Source organism: Micromesistius poutassou (assembly GCF_964030765.1).
Source record: "Micromesistius poutassou genome assembly, contig: SCAFFOLD_3414, whole genome shotgun sequence".
Taxonomy (NCBI): Eukaryota; Metazoa; Chordata; class Actinopteri; order Gadiformes; family Gadidae; genus Micromesistius; species Micromesistius poutassou.
The window spans coordinates 1-18,207 of NW_028178722.1; the positions used below are offsets into that span (position 1 = coordinate 1).

The following is an 18,207-nucleotide window of genomic DNA, read 5'->3' on the forward strand; positions in this document are numbered from 1 at the left end:
ATGACATCCTCATGTGTGGTTTTCATGCAACAGAAGAAAGGAAGTAAGGTACAGGAATAAAGAAGGCTGTTATCCAACACTAGGTACCAGAGGCTGCGACAATAGAAAATATTCAGTAAATAGGCGAAAGGCAGAACTGTTGTTCCTAATCCTGCCAGCAGAGGACAGTAACACTACGTGGATCTCAAAAGCAAAGGTTTAAATGGCAGGAAGCTCAATCCGGTGCGAGTCGGTACAACAATCTGTATCTATTCGGGTCGGTACAACTAGCAGGTTGAAAACACCTTTACCCGACAACATACGGGGAGCAAATGGGTAACGATAGCATTTATTACAGTAAATCAAATCGGCTCATTAAACTCCTTAGTCAGCAGCCGTACGCTGGTGAATAGGTGTCATCATAAGACCAACGCAGGTGTCTCTCAAAACACTAAATATCAGCTACTTTTATGACCCATGGCCCGGATCGTGGACTCAACTAGTGAGGATCAGTCTTCTACCCAGGCCAAGGAGCAGATCCATAATAACTGTTAGAAGATGCACCTGTGTAGTCCTAGGAAAACACCTCCTGTGGAAGGTGTCTTTTATGCCAGGCCTACAAAAGGGCTACAGGGAAGTGACGTAGGAGCCCTTATCAAGTTCTGTCTGTCAGTGGAAAGCGAGGGGTTCTGGTTTTCTTTGCCCCAAAGCATAACACGTTATGGTTTTCAGTGCCTGGTACAGTGCTTAAGATAATGCAGAGCTATAAAGAGAAAACAGCTGTGCGGTAGCTGTTTTTTGTCTTTGTTCTTCATTTTTGTCAGAGGATCATGCAGTTGTGAGAAGTTACAACTCATTAAGTTTACTACTCAAATAACTTTAAAATACTTACAAATCAAGAAACAATACAACATGATAATACTGTAAAAGTCAGCCTTGAGCATTCAGTGCATATTCACATGCGTACACACAGACACACAATTTTAAACACAACCATACTTTACAAACACACAGCTCAAATGATATGTGCTACTGATCAAATGCATTACGGAATCTCCTGATACATTTTTCTCCCCAAAAATTCCTCACCTTTCTAACAATTCTGACATGTGATACATCAGCCACATATTGACAATTTCATGAAGGAAAAAGAGTTCAGTCTTTCCGTTCAGTTGTCAGAGAACTGAGATATGGTCACCTAAAAGAAAATATCAATGCCAAAACCTAATATTGAAAACCAAAATAAATAAATAAAAGTCAAGGACGAAAATTAAACTGTACAAATAATAGTAAAAAAAACAGTGACATAAAACCACAAATAAAATTACTTAAAATATTAATCAACATCCCTTAAAAACTTTCCAATGGGATCTTCAGGCCTTCTTTTCCTCGTTGAAAGATCATTCAGCTGGAAAATCCCATCTTCTCCCGGGATAAGGGGAATGCAGTAACGAGCTGCACTCGGAAAACTATGCTACATACCACTGCCATATTGATGCCACACATTTTTTGTTATTTTTAATAAAACGTTTGGATTCATAATTTTATAAATATGGATCCAAAAGTGGCAAGGAAAGGCTTGCCTTGGAAGATAAAACAGCATTGTGTGTGTATTGTAAACACCTATCGGGCCATGTATTGGCATATTACCCAGAAGCAAAAAAAACTTCAAATATAAACAACAGATTCTGTATCGTGTGTTTGCCAGTGGACTTTGCTTGGAATGGTGGTATTGTTAAAAAGAAGTGTGACAGGGGGAGAGAGAGACAGACAGCATGAACAAAATGAATGCCGGAATAAAGAGAGGGAGAGATGGAGGACGAGAGACCATAGCATGCCTCAGTAACTGTCCATGTCCTTTTCTTAAGTTGCCTTATGTTGCACGGAAACGCAAATCCCCATATTTCCTTAAGTAAAACAATACATGTATATATATATAATTTCCTCTGTCTTGTACATTACAAAAAAAGATCAAAAAGAAACGAGAACCCATCATGCATTGATTAGTGACTGTTTCCATAGCAACGAGATGGGGCTGGGTTGGGTGGGGGGTGGGGGCAGGCTGGGCTGGATTGCTTGGGGATTGGGTTGGGGGGGGGTGCTTCTGGAGAGGCCTCAGAACTGAGAGGCTGAGCTGGGGTCACACTGCAATAGCCGGACGATGGAGGGGTCGCTTTTGGCACCTTTGATGAACTCTTCAAGAGACAGTTTACCTAGAGATAGATAGAGAGAGGGGGCGGAAGGGAAAAGAGACAGAGACAACTTAAGCATGTGTGGTGATCCATTCTGGCTGGCTACATGTAGCGACCCAACCCCCTCTCCTTCCTCCTGCATCCGTCATCCCCCCTTCATGGCCCCCCTGGCTCTCACCGTCGTTGTTGAGGTCCATCTGTCTGAAGATCTTGTCTGTCCTCTTCTCTGGTGTAGACTCGTCCTCTGGCATCTTCATCACGGAGGACACCATTTTGTAGATCGCCTAAGACAGCGGAAAAAAACAGCAGGAGGATTGTGAGCAATCTCGGGCAAGAAGAGTACAGCCGGCCCCATGGGAATGCCAGGGTGGAAGGGTCTGTTCTGATGCCCTCTCTCTAAAGATGTTGTTGCCGACCAAAGGGAAGGCTGCCTGTTGGCGGTTCAATAAGCAAGTGATATTTCCTTTGTTTTACAACTCCCTTCTTCGGAGAACGAGAGCTGCCGCATCGACGAGAGAATCCCCTCAGGCAGCGGGAAACGGCCGAGCGGCTGTGGCGTCCGCAATCGATCCACCTCTGCTCTAACGGCCATCATCTCCCTCAACCCCACACTCACTCAGCCCCCCCCACCCCCCGCCCATCACACTCCTCTGAGGCCGAGGTCTGATTTTGAGTAACGGCCCCCTGCCATGCTGGGAGCGGGGGATCCCAAATGCATGGAAGAGAAGTTGGAGCAGAGGCAGGAGAGCGATCTGGCCATCTGTTATTATTCTGTTTTTGAGTCTAACGTGCAGCAGTCTCGACTGGGAAGTGGAGACTCAGTCACACAAATGCGCATATTGATTCAGTTTTTCTTCATTACAAGTTGATTAGGGAAGGAATATCACTTTGAATATAAATAATTCACTGAATCAAAATGTTGAATCTGTTCATGGCGTTTTTTTTATTTTGGTTGAAACCGACCCATTTCACACAAAGCTTTAAGTGGGTGAGACAATCATGCCTTTCCAATATAAGAGAGGACCACTGTTAGCACTGTTTTTGCCATTTGTGGGAAGCCAACTGGGGAGTTACATTAAAAGAACAGTCGACTCAAAACATGTCTGTTGGTTGACTTTTGATTTAAATATAATACCTGGCACCTCATCTACATTATTTTAACATTTACATATCCATATCTACCTCAGAGAAGTTAATTTGACATCACACAAAAAAGTGTAATGTTGTCAACTGAGAACTCCTGACGTCAGTTAGCAAGTTTATCCAAAACATGGATAAATGATCCAGTATTTTTTGATTAATTTATCCTGGATGAATTGATCCAGAATATTAATCAACTGCATTGATTAAGCTTGATAGAAGTTGACAAGTTTGTAACAAGGGGAAAAAAAGATCTTGTATTTAACACCCCTTTAATGTTTTTTTTCATGTCCTGGCAATGCCCTAAACATTAGACAGCACAAATCTAAATCCAGTGTTTCCTAAACATAGATTTGTTTAACTCTCCCTTCTTCACCCCTCACCCCTTCCTCACCCTGCATGCAATCACACAATGAGTCTTCTCTCATCTACTGGTGTGTAACCTCAATGGGTTCCTGGATAATCCCAGTATTCTGCACACTCAGGGATAAACGTTGGTTAAATTTAACTCGCTAATCCACCCGACACAGTGGCAAACACACAGCCAGGCGGCTACTATAGTCTCTGGCCAGCGACCGCGGGAGCACCTCCAACTGTAGCCCTATTAATTATTTATTTTTATGGCCTGACAGGGCAGTGACCTAGTGTGTGATACAGTGAGTGTATTGATGCAGACTGCAGTACATCGTGCTGCTGTTTGAGACTCCAGAATGGTGTGTTTTGGTTGATGTCCTCAAGCAAACACTCTATTGAGTCGTTGATGAAGAATAACTTATTTTTTAGGACAGTAGTAAAGAATGTATAAATGCACAGGTAGAAAATGTAATTTCCTGGAAGTGAAAGTCTGCCACGTTTTTCTCTCATGACAGACGGTTGAATCCCTCATTTATCATTATTTGTTGGGAGGTTGTTCTTGTTCTACAGCCCAATTACTGAGTGTAGATCTCCTTTTTCCCTGCCGCAAATGTGGAATACTATCAATTCTCGTTCTACCAATTTTATAATAAATACAGTTAGGGCTGCATGATATATTGTTTCAGCAGCATCATTGCGATGTGAGCATGCTCAACAGATTCATCGCAGGGCAGCGCAATGTTAAGTAAAGCATATTAGCTTCATGCTACATCTTTTCTGCTGCTTGATACAAATGTAAAACTCAAACGGTTCTTATTTTAAAGACTAATCTAGAACAAAAGGCCTGTCTTAAACAGGACTCTACAGTGCAATCACTTCACTCGCATTTGCAAGTGACAAATAAAAGGTGAATGAAAAGTAATATGATGTTTGTTTATGTGTTTACAACGCAGGTTGCTTTAAAAACTATCTTCACAGTGCAATTATGAACACTTGCTGTCACAAGCAGACTCCATACATACCACACATTACCATAGCCAGACTGGCATTGAGTTAGGAGAGCAGCAATTGATCAACAGCTAATAATGAAAAGAGCATAGCAAACTACACAGACATGTCTATTTCCAAGTGGAAGCCAGCAAACGCCATAGTGTTTGCAGCAGAGAGCAGTTCGACCTCTCTTGGGTCTCGAACCTGCCACCTCTCGAACTACAACACTACCGGCATAGGAGTCGAACGCTCTTACCACTGAGCTAAAAGCCCAGGCTTCTAACTCAGCGGCTAGAAGCGTTCTTAAGGCTAGGGGTGTGAGGATTTACCAACGTACTAACTCGAGCTAGCCCAGGCTAGTTGGCATCCATTACACTCACCCCCCTAAATCCTCACTCCCATCCGGGTCACGGCACCAATGTAGCAGAGAGCAGTTCGACCGCTCTCGGGTCTCGAACCTGCCACCTCTCAAACTACGACACTACCGGCATGGGAGTCGAACGCGCTAACCACTGAGCAAAAAGCCCAGGCTTCTAACTCAGCGGCTAGAAGCGTTCTTAAGGCTAGGGGTGTGAGGATTTACAAACGTACTAACGCCAGCTAGCCTAGGCTAGTTGGCATCCGTTACATGTAGGACCATTTTCAGGCATCCCCTCCTGTATGAGCGATCTCTTATTCCATCGACTGTGTATTATGCAAAGCCATATTTATAAATAACACACGATAATTACGCATGAACGTAGGTAATGCATAATTACTAGTGCTGTCAGTTAAACGCGTTATTACCGGCATAACGCAAACACATTTTAACAGCTTGAATTTTGGGGCGAGATTAAAGTTCTTTAATCTGTGGGAAAAAACACCTAAACGTCATCACACTCTATCGCAAAAGGTAGCCCAATTCGGCGGGAAAGACTGCCCAATCTGGCAACACTGCATGAACGTCCTCACGGTCTAGCGTCAACGTAAATCAATGAGACCAACTGAAAACGAATGATATCAAAATTCCGTTTTGATATTATTATAAAAAATATATATTATTACAGAGATTATTTGCTATTATTATAGAGTGTGAATGACTGCTCCAAGTGAGAATGTTAGTGTGAAATTGAACACTACAGTATATGCCAATGTTGTTTTCAATAAAAAAATATTTGCACAAAGCAAGCCAATCCACTTTTCCATGTTGATAAGAGGATTAAAATGAGAAAAAATAATGGGACAAAAAGAAATCAAGGGACATTTAGAATAGATAAAAATGTGCAATTAATTGCGATTAACTGCAAGTTAACTATGACATTAATGTGATTAATCGCGATTAAATATTTTAATCGTTTGACAGCACACTTGGTAATTTTTTTTTTTTAAGTCTGTGAGGCCAAAAGTCATTGGCATAAATGATAAAACAAACCTAACTTGAGGGCAGAGTGAAGCAGCACTGACGGTTGTTATAACTGTATGATGTTTGAGGGCAGCACAATGGTGTCCAAAGGCTAATAGACCTACTTAAGGACTCCTGCTGTTAATTTACCATGTTTAACGTTTTAAAGGGATAGTTCAGGATTTTGGACATCGGGTCTCATTTCCAAGTGAGCCAGTGTGTTATTTATCATTGGAGACCGTTTTCAACACTTTTCATTCAGTCCTTCTAGTTGCAGAAATCGCTGGTGCTAGGCTAGCGCAACTCGAGGGGAACTGCTAGCCTGCCAATAAAAACAGTTTTACCCACTCCCGAGGCAAACCAATTATAATAACCGACTATCGATGTAAATGTCTGTGTTGATAGAATAGTGTTAGAAATAAACTTACCCTTGCATCGCATTGCATTTAGTTTATAATCCCTGTAGTTGGAAGCAAGCTATGGCAGCGGCGGACTGATATTACCTGGAGTGCGCTTCTCTGTTTACCTTCTGCTGTAGTGAATTGGTTGCTACACCGGAGCAAAGTGAAATTCCGCCGCTGCTGAGAAAGTAGCCCCCCAAAATGTAATGTGATCATTGCGATACAAGGATAGTTTTATTTCCAATATTATTCTATCAACACAGACATTTACATCGATAGTCTGGCATTATAATTGGTTTGCATCGGGTGTACTTTGGAGTGGGTAAAACTGTTTTTATTGGCAGGCTAGCAGTTCCCCTCGACTTGAGCTAGCCTAGCACCAGCGATGGACTGAATGAAAAGTGTTGAAAACGGTCTCCAATGATAAATAACACACTGGCTCACTTGGAAATGAGACCCGATGTCCAAAATCCTGAACTATCCCTTTAAGGTAATACACAGGGCAGTCTAACATCAACTGCACTTGACATTAATAGTTTGGAATGTTTTATGAGTATCAATGTCTATCAATTTGTATCATAACAATTTTCACAATAACCACACATCAGAATTGTTTTAATGTTCTACATTATTATAGTTATATAGCCGTATGTAAGTCCCACCCCTTGATAGACAAAATATAAGTTTGTTGCCAGCAACTGTTTTGAGCAACATTTTTTCCCATTATCGTGCGGCCCATAAACTCATCTATTCCCTTGTCCTGATGCAATTAAATCCATGATGCAGTTGTCATGGAATCTTTGGAACATTCTGTTTCCATCTCTAATGCAGTGATCCTGTCAGCCAGAAAGTCTCCCTGTCTCCCTAGCACTCCCATCCTCATGGGAGAGGCAGTGGATAGGGTAAAATCAAGGATTAGCCCTACTGTTGATCCCTTTGTCTTCACCTAAACACATTCCCAAATTCACTTTATTGATCATCATCAGAATATTTTTTTTCTTTTGAACTAGGTTGTCATTCAGACAGCTTTTCTGCACTTGTATCAGTTTATTTTACAAACAAGGTCATGATGCACTTACATTTGTACTTACATTTACATTTGTTACGCAATATTGATTGTATGCCTTGATTGTTTTCAGCCTCTCAGCCTGCCAATTGTAGCGTCTGTTTCTTTTAAAATCTTGATCTTGATCTTGCCGATGTGGGCTGGTAATTTGGGAAATTAATTTGATGTTGATGAGCTATTACCAGACTTATGAAATGGGCACTCCTTCTGATTATGAAATGGAGTTTTGAGTATTTGAGTATTGGGAAATTCAAAAAATACCATTGTGGTTTTGATTGGTCTGGCCTCTGTTTTTATATAATTAAAACACATATTTTGAGCTTGCAGTTTTCAAATATAAGTCCCACCTCATTTATTAACAAAATGTAGTCTTTTGAAAAAACAGGCGTTTAACTCTCTCTAATGGCCCTATCGCCACCATCCTCCTCTATGATTCTGGCTCAAACAGGCTGTTTGGCTTTCCTATGGGGGGTTAGCACAAATCTCTTTAATCTTGTCCCCATCCACTTTTTATAATTCAATTATTTATAATTAAATTATTTTAAGGGTGTGTAACCAGAGTGTTTGAATGACTTTACCTGTAGGGCTGTCCTGAAAAAATTGCGGATTTCCGAAAAAATATTTAAAAAAAAGTTAATTCAGCTTTTCCGAGAACTGATCGACCAAACAAATTTAAATTCAACACTGCACTTCCTTGGGTCTGTAGCCATACATCCGCCAAGTGTGAAGTACATCAGATCATCATCAGACTACATCAGGCTGTCGAGAAAATCTTGAGGTCGACTCGGTTACAACAGAGCTTCAATGCAGCCTAAAAGTTCCCGAAGATGCACAGCTTCTATAGTATGAGAGCAGGCCTTCTTCCAATAATCAGAATATTGGAATATTCAGGGTCAGCCCTCATGAGTTGGTTACCCAACATTTCCAAATACAATTGACACTTGCAACAGAATGCCGTCGAGATTCAGACCAGGATCAATCCATAACTCTACTTTGTAACCCACAACATCACTTCTGATATAAAACAAGTTGTTGACGGGATTGGTTTTCCTTCTCAGTGTGTCTCTCTGGCCGCGCCCTCACCTGTACGATCTCCAGCATCTCATCGCGGCTGATGTAGCCATTGCCGTCCAGGTCGTACATGCTGAACGCCCACTTGAGCTTCTGCTCCAGCTTGCCACGTGACGTCACGCTCAGAGCGATGATGAACTCCCGGAAGTCTATCGTGCCGTCGGCGTTGGTGTCGAACGTGCGGAAGACGTGCTCGGCGAACTTGGAGGCGTCGCCGTAGGGGAAGAAATTGGCATAGATCTTCTTGAACTCCTCCACGTTGAGGTTTCCGCTGGGGCAGTCCTTCAGGAAGCCCTGGGCAGTGGAAGAAGAGAGGAGAGGAGGAGAGGAGAATAGAAGAGAGGAGAATGGAGGAGAGGAGAATGGAGAAGAGGAGAATGGAAGAGCGGAAAATGGAGGAGAGGAAAATGGAGGACAAGTGAATGGAGGAGAGGAGAATGGAGGAGAGGAAAATGGAGGAGGGGAGAATGGAGGAGTGAACGGAGGAGAGGAAGTTGAAGAGGTTCAGATAAAGGCGTCAATTACGTTAAGACATGAGACTCAACGACACGTCATTTCAGAGCAATGTCGGAGCCTTCAGTAAAACCTTCTTACAGAGCTCTCCCCATGTCCGGTGTGTCAAGTGGTGACACATAATGTGATTTTATCTTGACGTCTGATTAGTTACCCCTCCTGCATTTCTTTTTTAAGGAGTGAAACGCTGGCTCAGCATATCCCAGCAAATTACGTGCAGCAAATGCTTATCTTATAGAAGTATTATTTCTGGTGTAAAGGGTGAGGACGGCCCTTTCCGACCTGTTTCGTCCTGGTTTGGACTCTTTCTGCGCTGAACCCTGAACCAGCCATGAGAGCTGCATGACAACAATCGCCACACAAACATACGGTTCCCAGCCTCTACCTCTGATGAATCTCTCACATCTCTACACAACATCTCCATGCCGTATGTTCTCAGTGTCTTCTTGCTACCTCGGGTATAACCTGATCAGAGGTCCCTCCACCCCCTGGGCCCCAAGGGGCTTAAAAAGTAGTCTGATTGGGTCGATGCTTCAACATCTGCAGCTGCCATTCAGCCTGACCCTAACAGCTGTTTCTATAGGTCTAATCCACGGAGCAAATCCGTGGAGGTATTAGAGACAGAAAGTGCCTACAGATGTCCACACCCACAAACACACATAATAACAAATCCAACATATAGATGTATACATTTACACCAAGCGATCCAAGGGACATTCACACACTTTCATATACAGACAAAATGACACACAAGATACACACATACGCACGCACACACGCACGCACGCACGCACACACACACACATACACACACACACGCACACACAAGGAAGATTAAGTTCAATTGGCAGCACACGGACAGGGACCAAAACAAGCAACTTAATCAGGAACAGATTTTAGATGTAGAAATCTGGAGAGGGCCTTCGGCTGCGTGGCGTTCGATGTCCTGCTAGCATACGGTGGCGCATCAGCCTCCCAGCTGGATAAGCAGGCTGCAAGCTAACGCTCGGCTACTGACAGACGGACCAAAGGGGGCGGCACTAGTTCTCTGTCAGGGCCTGGAAACACGCTGCTGTGTGTCAACAATTGTGCGGAGTAATGCAGAGGACGGGTTTGTTGACAATTGGTTGGTGGATCAGCATCGGGGTCGGCTTAATACTCATAGAACAAGTAATGAAACGTAAACAAAATAAATGACCAAGCTTTGCAAAGCCGATTCACACATCAATACGTTAATCAATGCAAGTTGGTGAAGCTGAGGCAGAGTCTGTTTATTAGTGGGTGAAGCCGTCTTTACCTCCATTGCGTTCTTCCCAGGTTTGAGAGAAATCCAGCAGTACTGCTATGCATTTGACATTTAGGGGATTTTGCTGACACTTTTATTGAAAGCGACTTACAACCAAATTCATTCACACATTCACACACCGACGGCGGTGTCCACTGCGCAGGGCGACACCCAGCTCGTCAGGAGCAGTCAGGGTGAGGCATCTCGCTCAGGGACACCTTGACACTCAGCTAGGAGCTAGCTGGGGATCGAACTAGCAACCTTCCGGTTACCAGTCAACCCACTCTCTCTCCTGAGCTACTGCCACCTCCTATGCTGGAGCAGAACTTCTAGGGTGACGGCAGGCCTCAAGAAACCCAAAACTGAAAGGGGTTTCCCCAGACGTTTCCCCAGATTTGAGCTGGTGTTCTGGTAGGCTCCAGACTGTTCATCAACAGTCTGATTGGTGAGACTTCCCCCCCGCCCCTCACAGAGCTCCTCTGTAGCGCTCACCTTGTACCACTCTTGCAGCTCGTGGTCGGAGAACTCTGTGTTCTCCCGGAGGTCCTGGAGCATCTCTGGCCGCAGTTTGCTGTTCTGTTTTCCCATGGCCGACGACGGGACAGGATGCTCTTGGTGTCTGCGGCAACCCTAGCAGCTTCACAACCAGTTCACAGGTAGCTCCAGCCGGGACAGTTGTTCTGTTGTCGCCGATTTTCCTTTTTTCGCTTTTGACAAACCTGCTGATTGGAACAGGAAAGAGGAGGGGGCCATCATTACATGATTTTGTGTGTTTGAGTGGCTGCAAGTACCCACTTGAGGTCTACTTGCATAACCCGAGGTCATGTGTCCTTTTTGTGTCAGTTATTCTTTGTTTTTAGGTTTTTATGAGGTCCTCTTTTTAGTTGTTTTATGTTGTATGGCCATAGTCCAAAACTAAATATGTTACCTTTTAAAATGACGAAAGACGCACTTCAGGAGTCCCTGTGGATTTGGAGACCTACATTTCTTTGCTTTAGAGAACTTTTGTTTATTTCAGAGGCACTAGCTGTGCTCTGCGGGAATTTATCAACCATCTTGCAATCATTCAGATAATCATTCAGTTGAATCGGTATTAGTCCAGCTGCCATGGCTATTTATGATCTGTCAACAACCATTTAATTTATTTGACAAACAAAGCATTACCTAAATAACTCCATTGTGTGTGTGTGTGTGTGTGTGTGTGTGTACAAGCACTGGGTCGTTACACAACTACTCAAAGGCCTTAAACTGCTGCATCACAATCACCAGTGGTTGCAAAACATTAGATGACATTAAATTAATCCCAAATAACACCCCACCTCACCACCCATCTCCAGCTTGATGATGTCACGCCTGCTGACGGACATGTGGGGGTCAGATCAGCCTCTTAATCTCACATTGGAGCCCTGCAGTGTCCACAGCGTCGCAGCCCTCCACCAGTAGCTGGTGCTTTTCATTTATAGTGCCACCTGTACCAATGCGTTGCACTGATGCAACTTTGGTTTGTCAATGTTGTTTCATCTCTTGCCTGTTTATAGACATTCTAAAAGTAGAATGTTCACAGAGGAATCTCAACCAAATATATTTGTCTTTCTGATACAAATAATAGCAAACACTAGTATTAGTTTTACATTTCAGCACAACCATAGATAATCAAATGCATTATAACTTATAATATATATTATAACTTATAATATATAAACTTTAGAAAGCAAAATAAGTGGAAAAAAGTTGTAACAGTAACAGTAATGTCAAGATTGTACAATTCCAATGTTCTTATTATGCTAGGCAGATAATGAGCCCACATTAATATATATATATATATATATAAATATATATATATATAAATCAATCAAAACACTGTTCATTGATTGGTGATGTGTGCCTATGAAAAGATAACACTAGAGACTGAACGCCCTGATGAAGCGTTTTAATTGCATACACCCAATTTAAAGATCTCAACCTGTCACTGCGTCAGCCCTCTACCAATCACAACACTCTCTCCTAATGAGGACTGTCTCCACAAAGGTTCCCCAAATCAACTCCTTAGCTGATATGGCTGATTCAGTCCAGCACACTTCAGTCTCTAGGTCTAGACTGTGGAACGACCAGCAGCCCAGTTAGCCTCACCAAGAAGGACAACCATCAACGATCAATAGAACACAACTTAGCTAGATGTGATATTATATATATATATATATATCAGTGGCGGCTGGTGGTTTTTAAAGTGAGGGAGGAAGGACTGGTTCAGGGTGTTTTGGTAAACTACAAAATAGCAGGGAGGGATAATTATGTGAATACAATTGATACAAATCCACCAGTGGCAGCATTGTACTTTGAAAGCTGGTGGGCAGCATGTCTTGGACTAGGGCAGAAGAAAGGATGCAAAGCCAATTAGTCAAATCAGGCCTACTCTTGATTTGTAAAACTAAATAAAAAAATCTGGGCCTATTTTTGCCCTCAATGACTGATGACTTGGTTGTAATTTGGCTATGTTTATTTTCAGCTCCAATTGTTAAGAAAAATTAAGACACAATACCAAAAGTGATGCCATTTAAAATGCATCATGCTCTGAATCATTCACTAACATCCTTTCCACAATATTAAACAGAACGGTCAGAGTAACAAACTATTAAAAGAACAACAAGAACATAATTTCACAACTATTGACATGGGCTGTAAGCCTAACATTGTTTGAGGCAAATGTGGATGTTAATGGATGTTTCAGAATGTTGGTCATGGTGTTAAGCCAATTAAGATTGAGGGACTTCATTTATAGATCAAGTCAATCCTCCTCGCTGTTTGTGTTGCAAAGATATCAGTGACCTGGTCATACCAAATGGGATATTTTTAAAGTGATTTCAGAATAACGGCGTGTGTAGCTCCACGTTTTCGCCACCCTTTCATACGGCTTGGGAACCCAACGGAGGAGTGTCGAAAAATAGCCTCAGCATGTTTATTTTGGCATTTTGACTTTTGGTGGTGGAAACGTCAATATAAGCGAACCGAGCCGTACCAAACCGCACCACTCAGTGGAAACGCCAAGAAAAGCGGACAGAGCCGCACTGTACCGCAATGAACAGCAGCGCACCAATCGGTGGAAATGAGGCATACAAGTGGGTTTGTTGGTTCTCGTAGCCTAGAGACTTGAGGGGATAAACCCTCCCTCCAGGCTGCTCCATAGCCAGGGCTCCTGCTTATTTGTTCATAGCGCAGCCAGGGCTCCTGCTTATTGGTTCATAGCGCAGCCAGGACTTCTTCTTATTGGTTCATAGCGCAGCCAGGGCTCCAGCCTATAGACCTCTGAAGAATAAGTAAAATGTCAAATGTGGGTGGGAAATAACATAGACATTTGACCGAGGGAACCGTGGGCCTCGGAGGCGGGACTTCATAAACGTTGACACGATTCAGATCCCTTAGCTAGTCCCACCCACTCAGAGGAGGACTTTCCTCCTCTCTCCCATTGAACCCCATGTTATTCACCGGCCGCAAGTAGTAGCCGAGAAATGAATGGGAGTCAATGGAGGATGAGGGAGGAACATCCTCCCCGAAGTAATATCCAATAGGCGATAGGGGGTGCTAATGTCCCTTTACCCAGGGAAACGAACATTACATATACAAAGGCATTAAAGTAGTCATATTTAAGGGCATTAATTCAGTAGTCTGGGCAATCTACACTTTTTATTCTCAACAATGTTAAGGAGGATCTTCCTCCCTCTCCTCACTGGAGAAGCCTCCACTGGATGACTGGGTGACCCCAAACTTTTTGAACGGTAATGTATATATATTATATATACATTACCGTTCAAAAGTTTGGAGTCACCCAGTCATTTTCATGTTTTCCATGAAAACTCACACTTTTATTCAACAGTTTCAGCTGTACTCACATAATTGCACAAGGGTTTGCTAATCATCCATTAGCCATTTAACACGATTAGCTGTACAATGTACCATTAGAACACAGGAGTGATGGTTGCTGGAAATGGGCCTCTGTACACCGATGTAGATATTCAATTAAAAATCTGATGTTTCCAACTAGAATGGTCATTCACCACATTAACAATGTCTAGACTGATTAATTTAATGTTATATTTATTGAAAAAAACTGTGCTTTTAAGGACATAAGGACATTTCTAAGTGACCCCAAACTTTTGAACGGTAGTGTATATATACAGTATATTAACATACACAGGTGCAAAGGCATGTAGGGCTAGATACTACACTAGATACTACACTACATTCAATCTGATGCCTTGAATAATTTCTCTACAGCCTTGCAAAAAAAACATATCTACAGTCTGCATGTCTGGTGTTACACCAATAAGTACCAGGATAAGCATGCTATTCTTTGTACGAGGATAATATTACATAGCTTGTCCAAAATAACACACCACACATCTTCAAGGTTAGAGTCGAAAGCAGTGCTTGTTTAAAATGATCTACTATTCTTGGCTTTGCTCTGCATGTTTCAGCAAAAGCACTATCTATATTTTGGTCTCAAAATCTGAGAAGCAAAAGTCAAGCACATTTAATTATGATTTAAAATGACGTTTATCCTCGCTATAAATAACGTTATTTCAAGGGTCCCCGGTTAATTAAAAAATTTACACCGATAAACCCAGAGATAATTGTAAATGGAGACCGAACATCCCACCGACACAAGAAGAACGACAGAGCAGTGGAGGATAAAATGAGGACAGGAGGATAGAAGGATCAGAGCCGACAACAGGGGCAATAAACTGCTGACACACAGCAGGCCATGCGACAATACCACACATCACATCAAAGATGTTTTAATAGAATACCTATTATGATAGGACTGCTGTCGTGGAATACAACGTTATTTTTAACATGTCTACATTTTGATGGATCCTTTATCATGTAAAGTAGCTTCCCTGTTGTGTATTCAAGTTAATGCCGATATAACCTGACGATGACGTTCCCTCATTCCCGTTACATTGATGACTATTTTTTCAACTCTCCCTAAACTCAGGGTGTGGCGTGAGGGCCTCCAACTTTTGTTTTTACAAAATACATTGTTCCAATAAAAGCAGTCTACATTTCAGCTCTCGCGAACGCACAAAATAAGTCCACACAAGGCTGAACTTCTGGGAAATCTATTTAATCACACACACACACACACACACACACACACACAACCATTATACACACAACAATCAAGCGTGCACAGACACACGCAGGCATAGCTACACACACTGCATGCCTCCAACATCTGTTCTGAGGACCCCAACTGGGTCATCGACATCTGTTTTGATCATGCTGAGTGACAGTGAGAGTGAGATGGAGAGTGTTAGAGAGAGAGAGAGAGAGAGAGAAAGAGAGAGAGAAAGAGAGAAAGCGAGTGAGAGAGAGAGCGAGATAGAGCGAGAAAAGGACTGACACAGAAAATTGGTTGTTCGAAAAGAATTAAAGCAAAAAAAAAAGCGAATAGCTGTTTAAAATATGACCAAAGGAACTACAATGTACTCATCACTAGACTGTAGCTAGGTGGCTGGTGAACCAAATGCTCCTGCTCTCCGGCCGTGGTTTGTGGGAAGTGTAGTTATGGTAAGCGAAATGTGTTTAATGAACTTTAGTCATTTTAAATGCAATGGTGTGTTTATTATGCACGTTGCCTAATATATATGTCAACTTTTAGGTCCTAACACGTATTATATCCTGAAATTGTTGCAAATGTCCTTCTTCTGGCAAAACATCCAAGACCAGCCAGCTAATGGAAGGGGCGGGACTACCCATCTCTATTGAGAAGTGTTGCATTTATAACTTTGATTGACCCCCAGACCAATCAGGGGAGAGATGCCCTGATTGGTCAGAAATTAGCCTGGAACGGTCTTAAATCTAGATTGCCATATTGGTAGATTGACAGCCTAATAGAAACATTAAAATATCAGCAATGGTATCAGATTAATTATATTTCAACTTCTATACTAGCGTTCTATATTGCTTCATTACAGAATAGCATTTGTAATCCCAATCCCACTTTTATATATCAATGGTGCAATAGTAGATTGAGCGGTGAAACATAGAGTTTCAATCAAGAGGGAGAGACCCTGAGGCAGGCAAAGCACTTCAAAGAGAAACAGAGTGTGGCATGGGGGGAGAGTGAGAGGGAGGGATGGGGAGGCGAGGAGAAGCAGGAAAAAAGAAAGACAGTGTTTGTGGTGAAATGATAGAGGATGAACACGACAGGCAGAGAAGGGGCATCAACGTCAGCTCTCAGAGGGGGAAGTGGTGGCTAGGGAGGTGGTGCAGGAGGTGGTGGTGGCAGGGGAGATTGTGGTGATGATGGGAGGGATGGTGGTAGGGGGTCGTAGTGGTGGTGACGGTGGGGTTGGAGGATGTGGAGGAGGTGGTGGTGAGGATGGGGGAGATGGTGGTGGGGGCTTGTAGTGGTGGTGACGGTGGGGTTGGAGCGGGTGGGAGGGGGGGGGCAGCTGCACAAGTGCATTACAAATTATGACATCATCCATCAAAAGCAGAAGGAGTAGAAGAGTTGGAGGGATTCATAACAAATATCGACTAGAGACAGAGATGAAGCAGAATTGGGCCGTGTTTCAATGCGGCTGTTGTGATCGGATGTGCTGGATCAGAACACAGCCCATAATGCTATTCTCGCTGTTTAAAATGGTGTTAAATAGCCAAAAGCATCCGCATTTGTGCAGTCATGCATTGTTGAGAGGCTGCATCCACTAACGTTTAGTTAGTGGATGGAAGGCGTAGTCCAGGTAGGCGAAGTTCCCCACACGTTCAACAAGTTATACAATAATGCCCGCCCGCAAGGAATGGCCCGACATCAAAACTGAAAGTCCAACGTAGTGCTGCTGTTGTGTGTTACAAAACAAATCACAAATCAATGGCAGCTTATGCAGTTTGAATGTTTTTGACCGTTTTTTTTGACCGTTGAACTAAAGACGCATGCGCAGGTGTGAGTCCCGTTGTGTTTAGCGGTGTATGCATGCCCTGGAGATGGAGGGAAACCCTGGCTGGCTCTGTGTAGGCAAGGGGCCATGGTTTAAACTACATAGCCAGTAGTCTGCCATCACTTTCCCGTTGCCGTCCATACACCTCACCTCCAGGAACGTGCTCTAGCTCATCGGATCACGATGTGAGCAAGGTGCGCTCTGGGACTGTGCAAAGCTGACCGTTAACGGGTCCCGCCGTGATCGCATGATAAAGGTAAGCAAGAACAGGACAAGAACAGCAGTGTAAAAAAGATGGAATAAAACAAATCCCATAGTGCTGTTGGATCCTCTTAACCTTTCAGAGCCCCGCTCAGATGACCTTATAGCCAGGGGGACATGCTCCCCCGGCACGGCCCCCGACACACTCTTGTCATTAGGGCAGAGGGGCCTGACAGAGAGAGAGATAAGAGGATAAAGAATTAAAGTTCAAGAGGAATTCGTTATTGAATAGGAAAACATTGGGACTGAGGAACGGGCCAGTACAAATCAAATGAAAGGCCGTGCTGAGTAGCTGAGTGCGGCGTGAAAAAGATCAAAAAGAAGTCTCAGATTCTCCCGCCTTCTGCTTGGATTCAGCCCAGCGCCTTCAAGTTCTCAGCCCCGACCGTTCACCGCCTGTTGCTTTGTACACAAACAATCACCAGTGCCATTCTTCCCCGAGGCACCACCTGAGATGAAAGGAGCGCTCAACAACACTAGCTCTTCTTCCTTGCTTCTTTTTCTTTACGTTTAAGTTACGAAAACACAGAAAGAGTGCCTAAGTGATGTAAGTTAGATGTATAAGTTCAAAGGAGATCCAAGATCTACATGCAAAGACTTGGTGTTTTGGGACTGGGGACTGCAGATGTTGTA

At 43.1% G+C, this 18,207-nt stretch overlaps 1 protein-coding gene across 1 annotated transcript; it reads right to left on the reverse strand.

Moving 5' to 3' along the window:
* Positions 1–2,094: 2,094 nt before the first annotated feature.
* LOC311373458 (hippocalcin-like protein 1) lies at positions 2,095–10,960 on the reverse strand (the record flags this gene model as incomplete). The annotated part of the gene is made up of 4 exons (XM_084490227.1): positions 2,095–2,192; positions 2,350–2,455; positions 8,587–8,868; positions 10,865–10,960. 4 exons carry the CDS (start codon positions 10,958–10,960, stop codon positions 2,095–2,097), a joined length of 582 nt encoding a protein of 193 aa, XP_084346353.1.
* Positions 10,961–18,207: the final 7,247 nt, after the last annotated feature.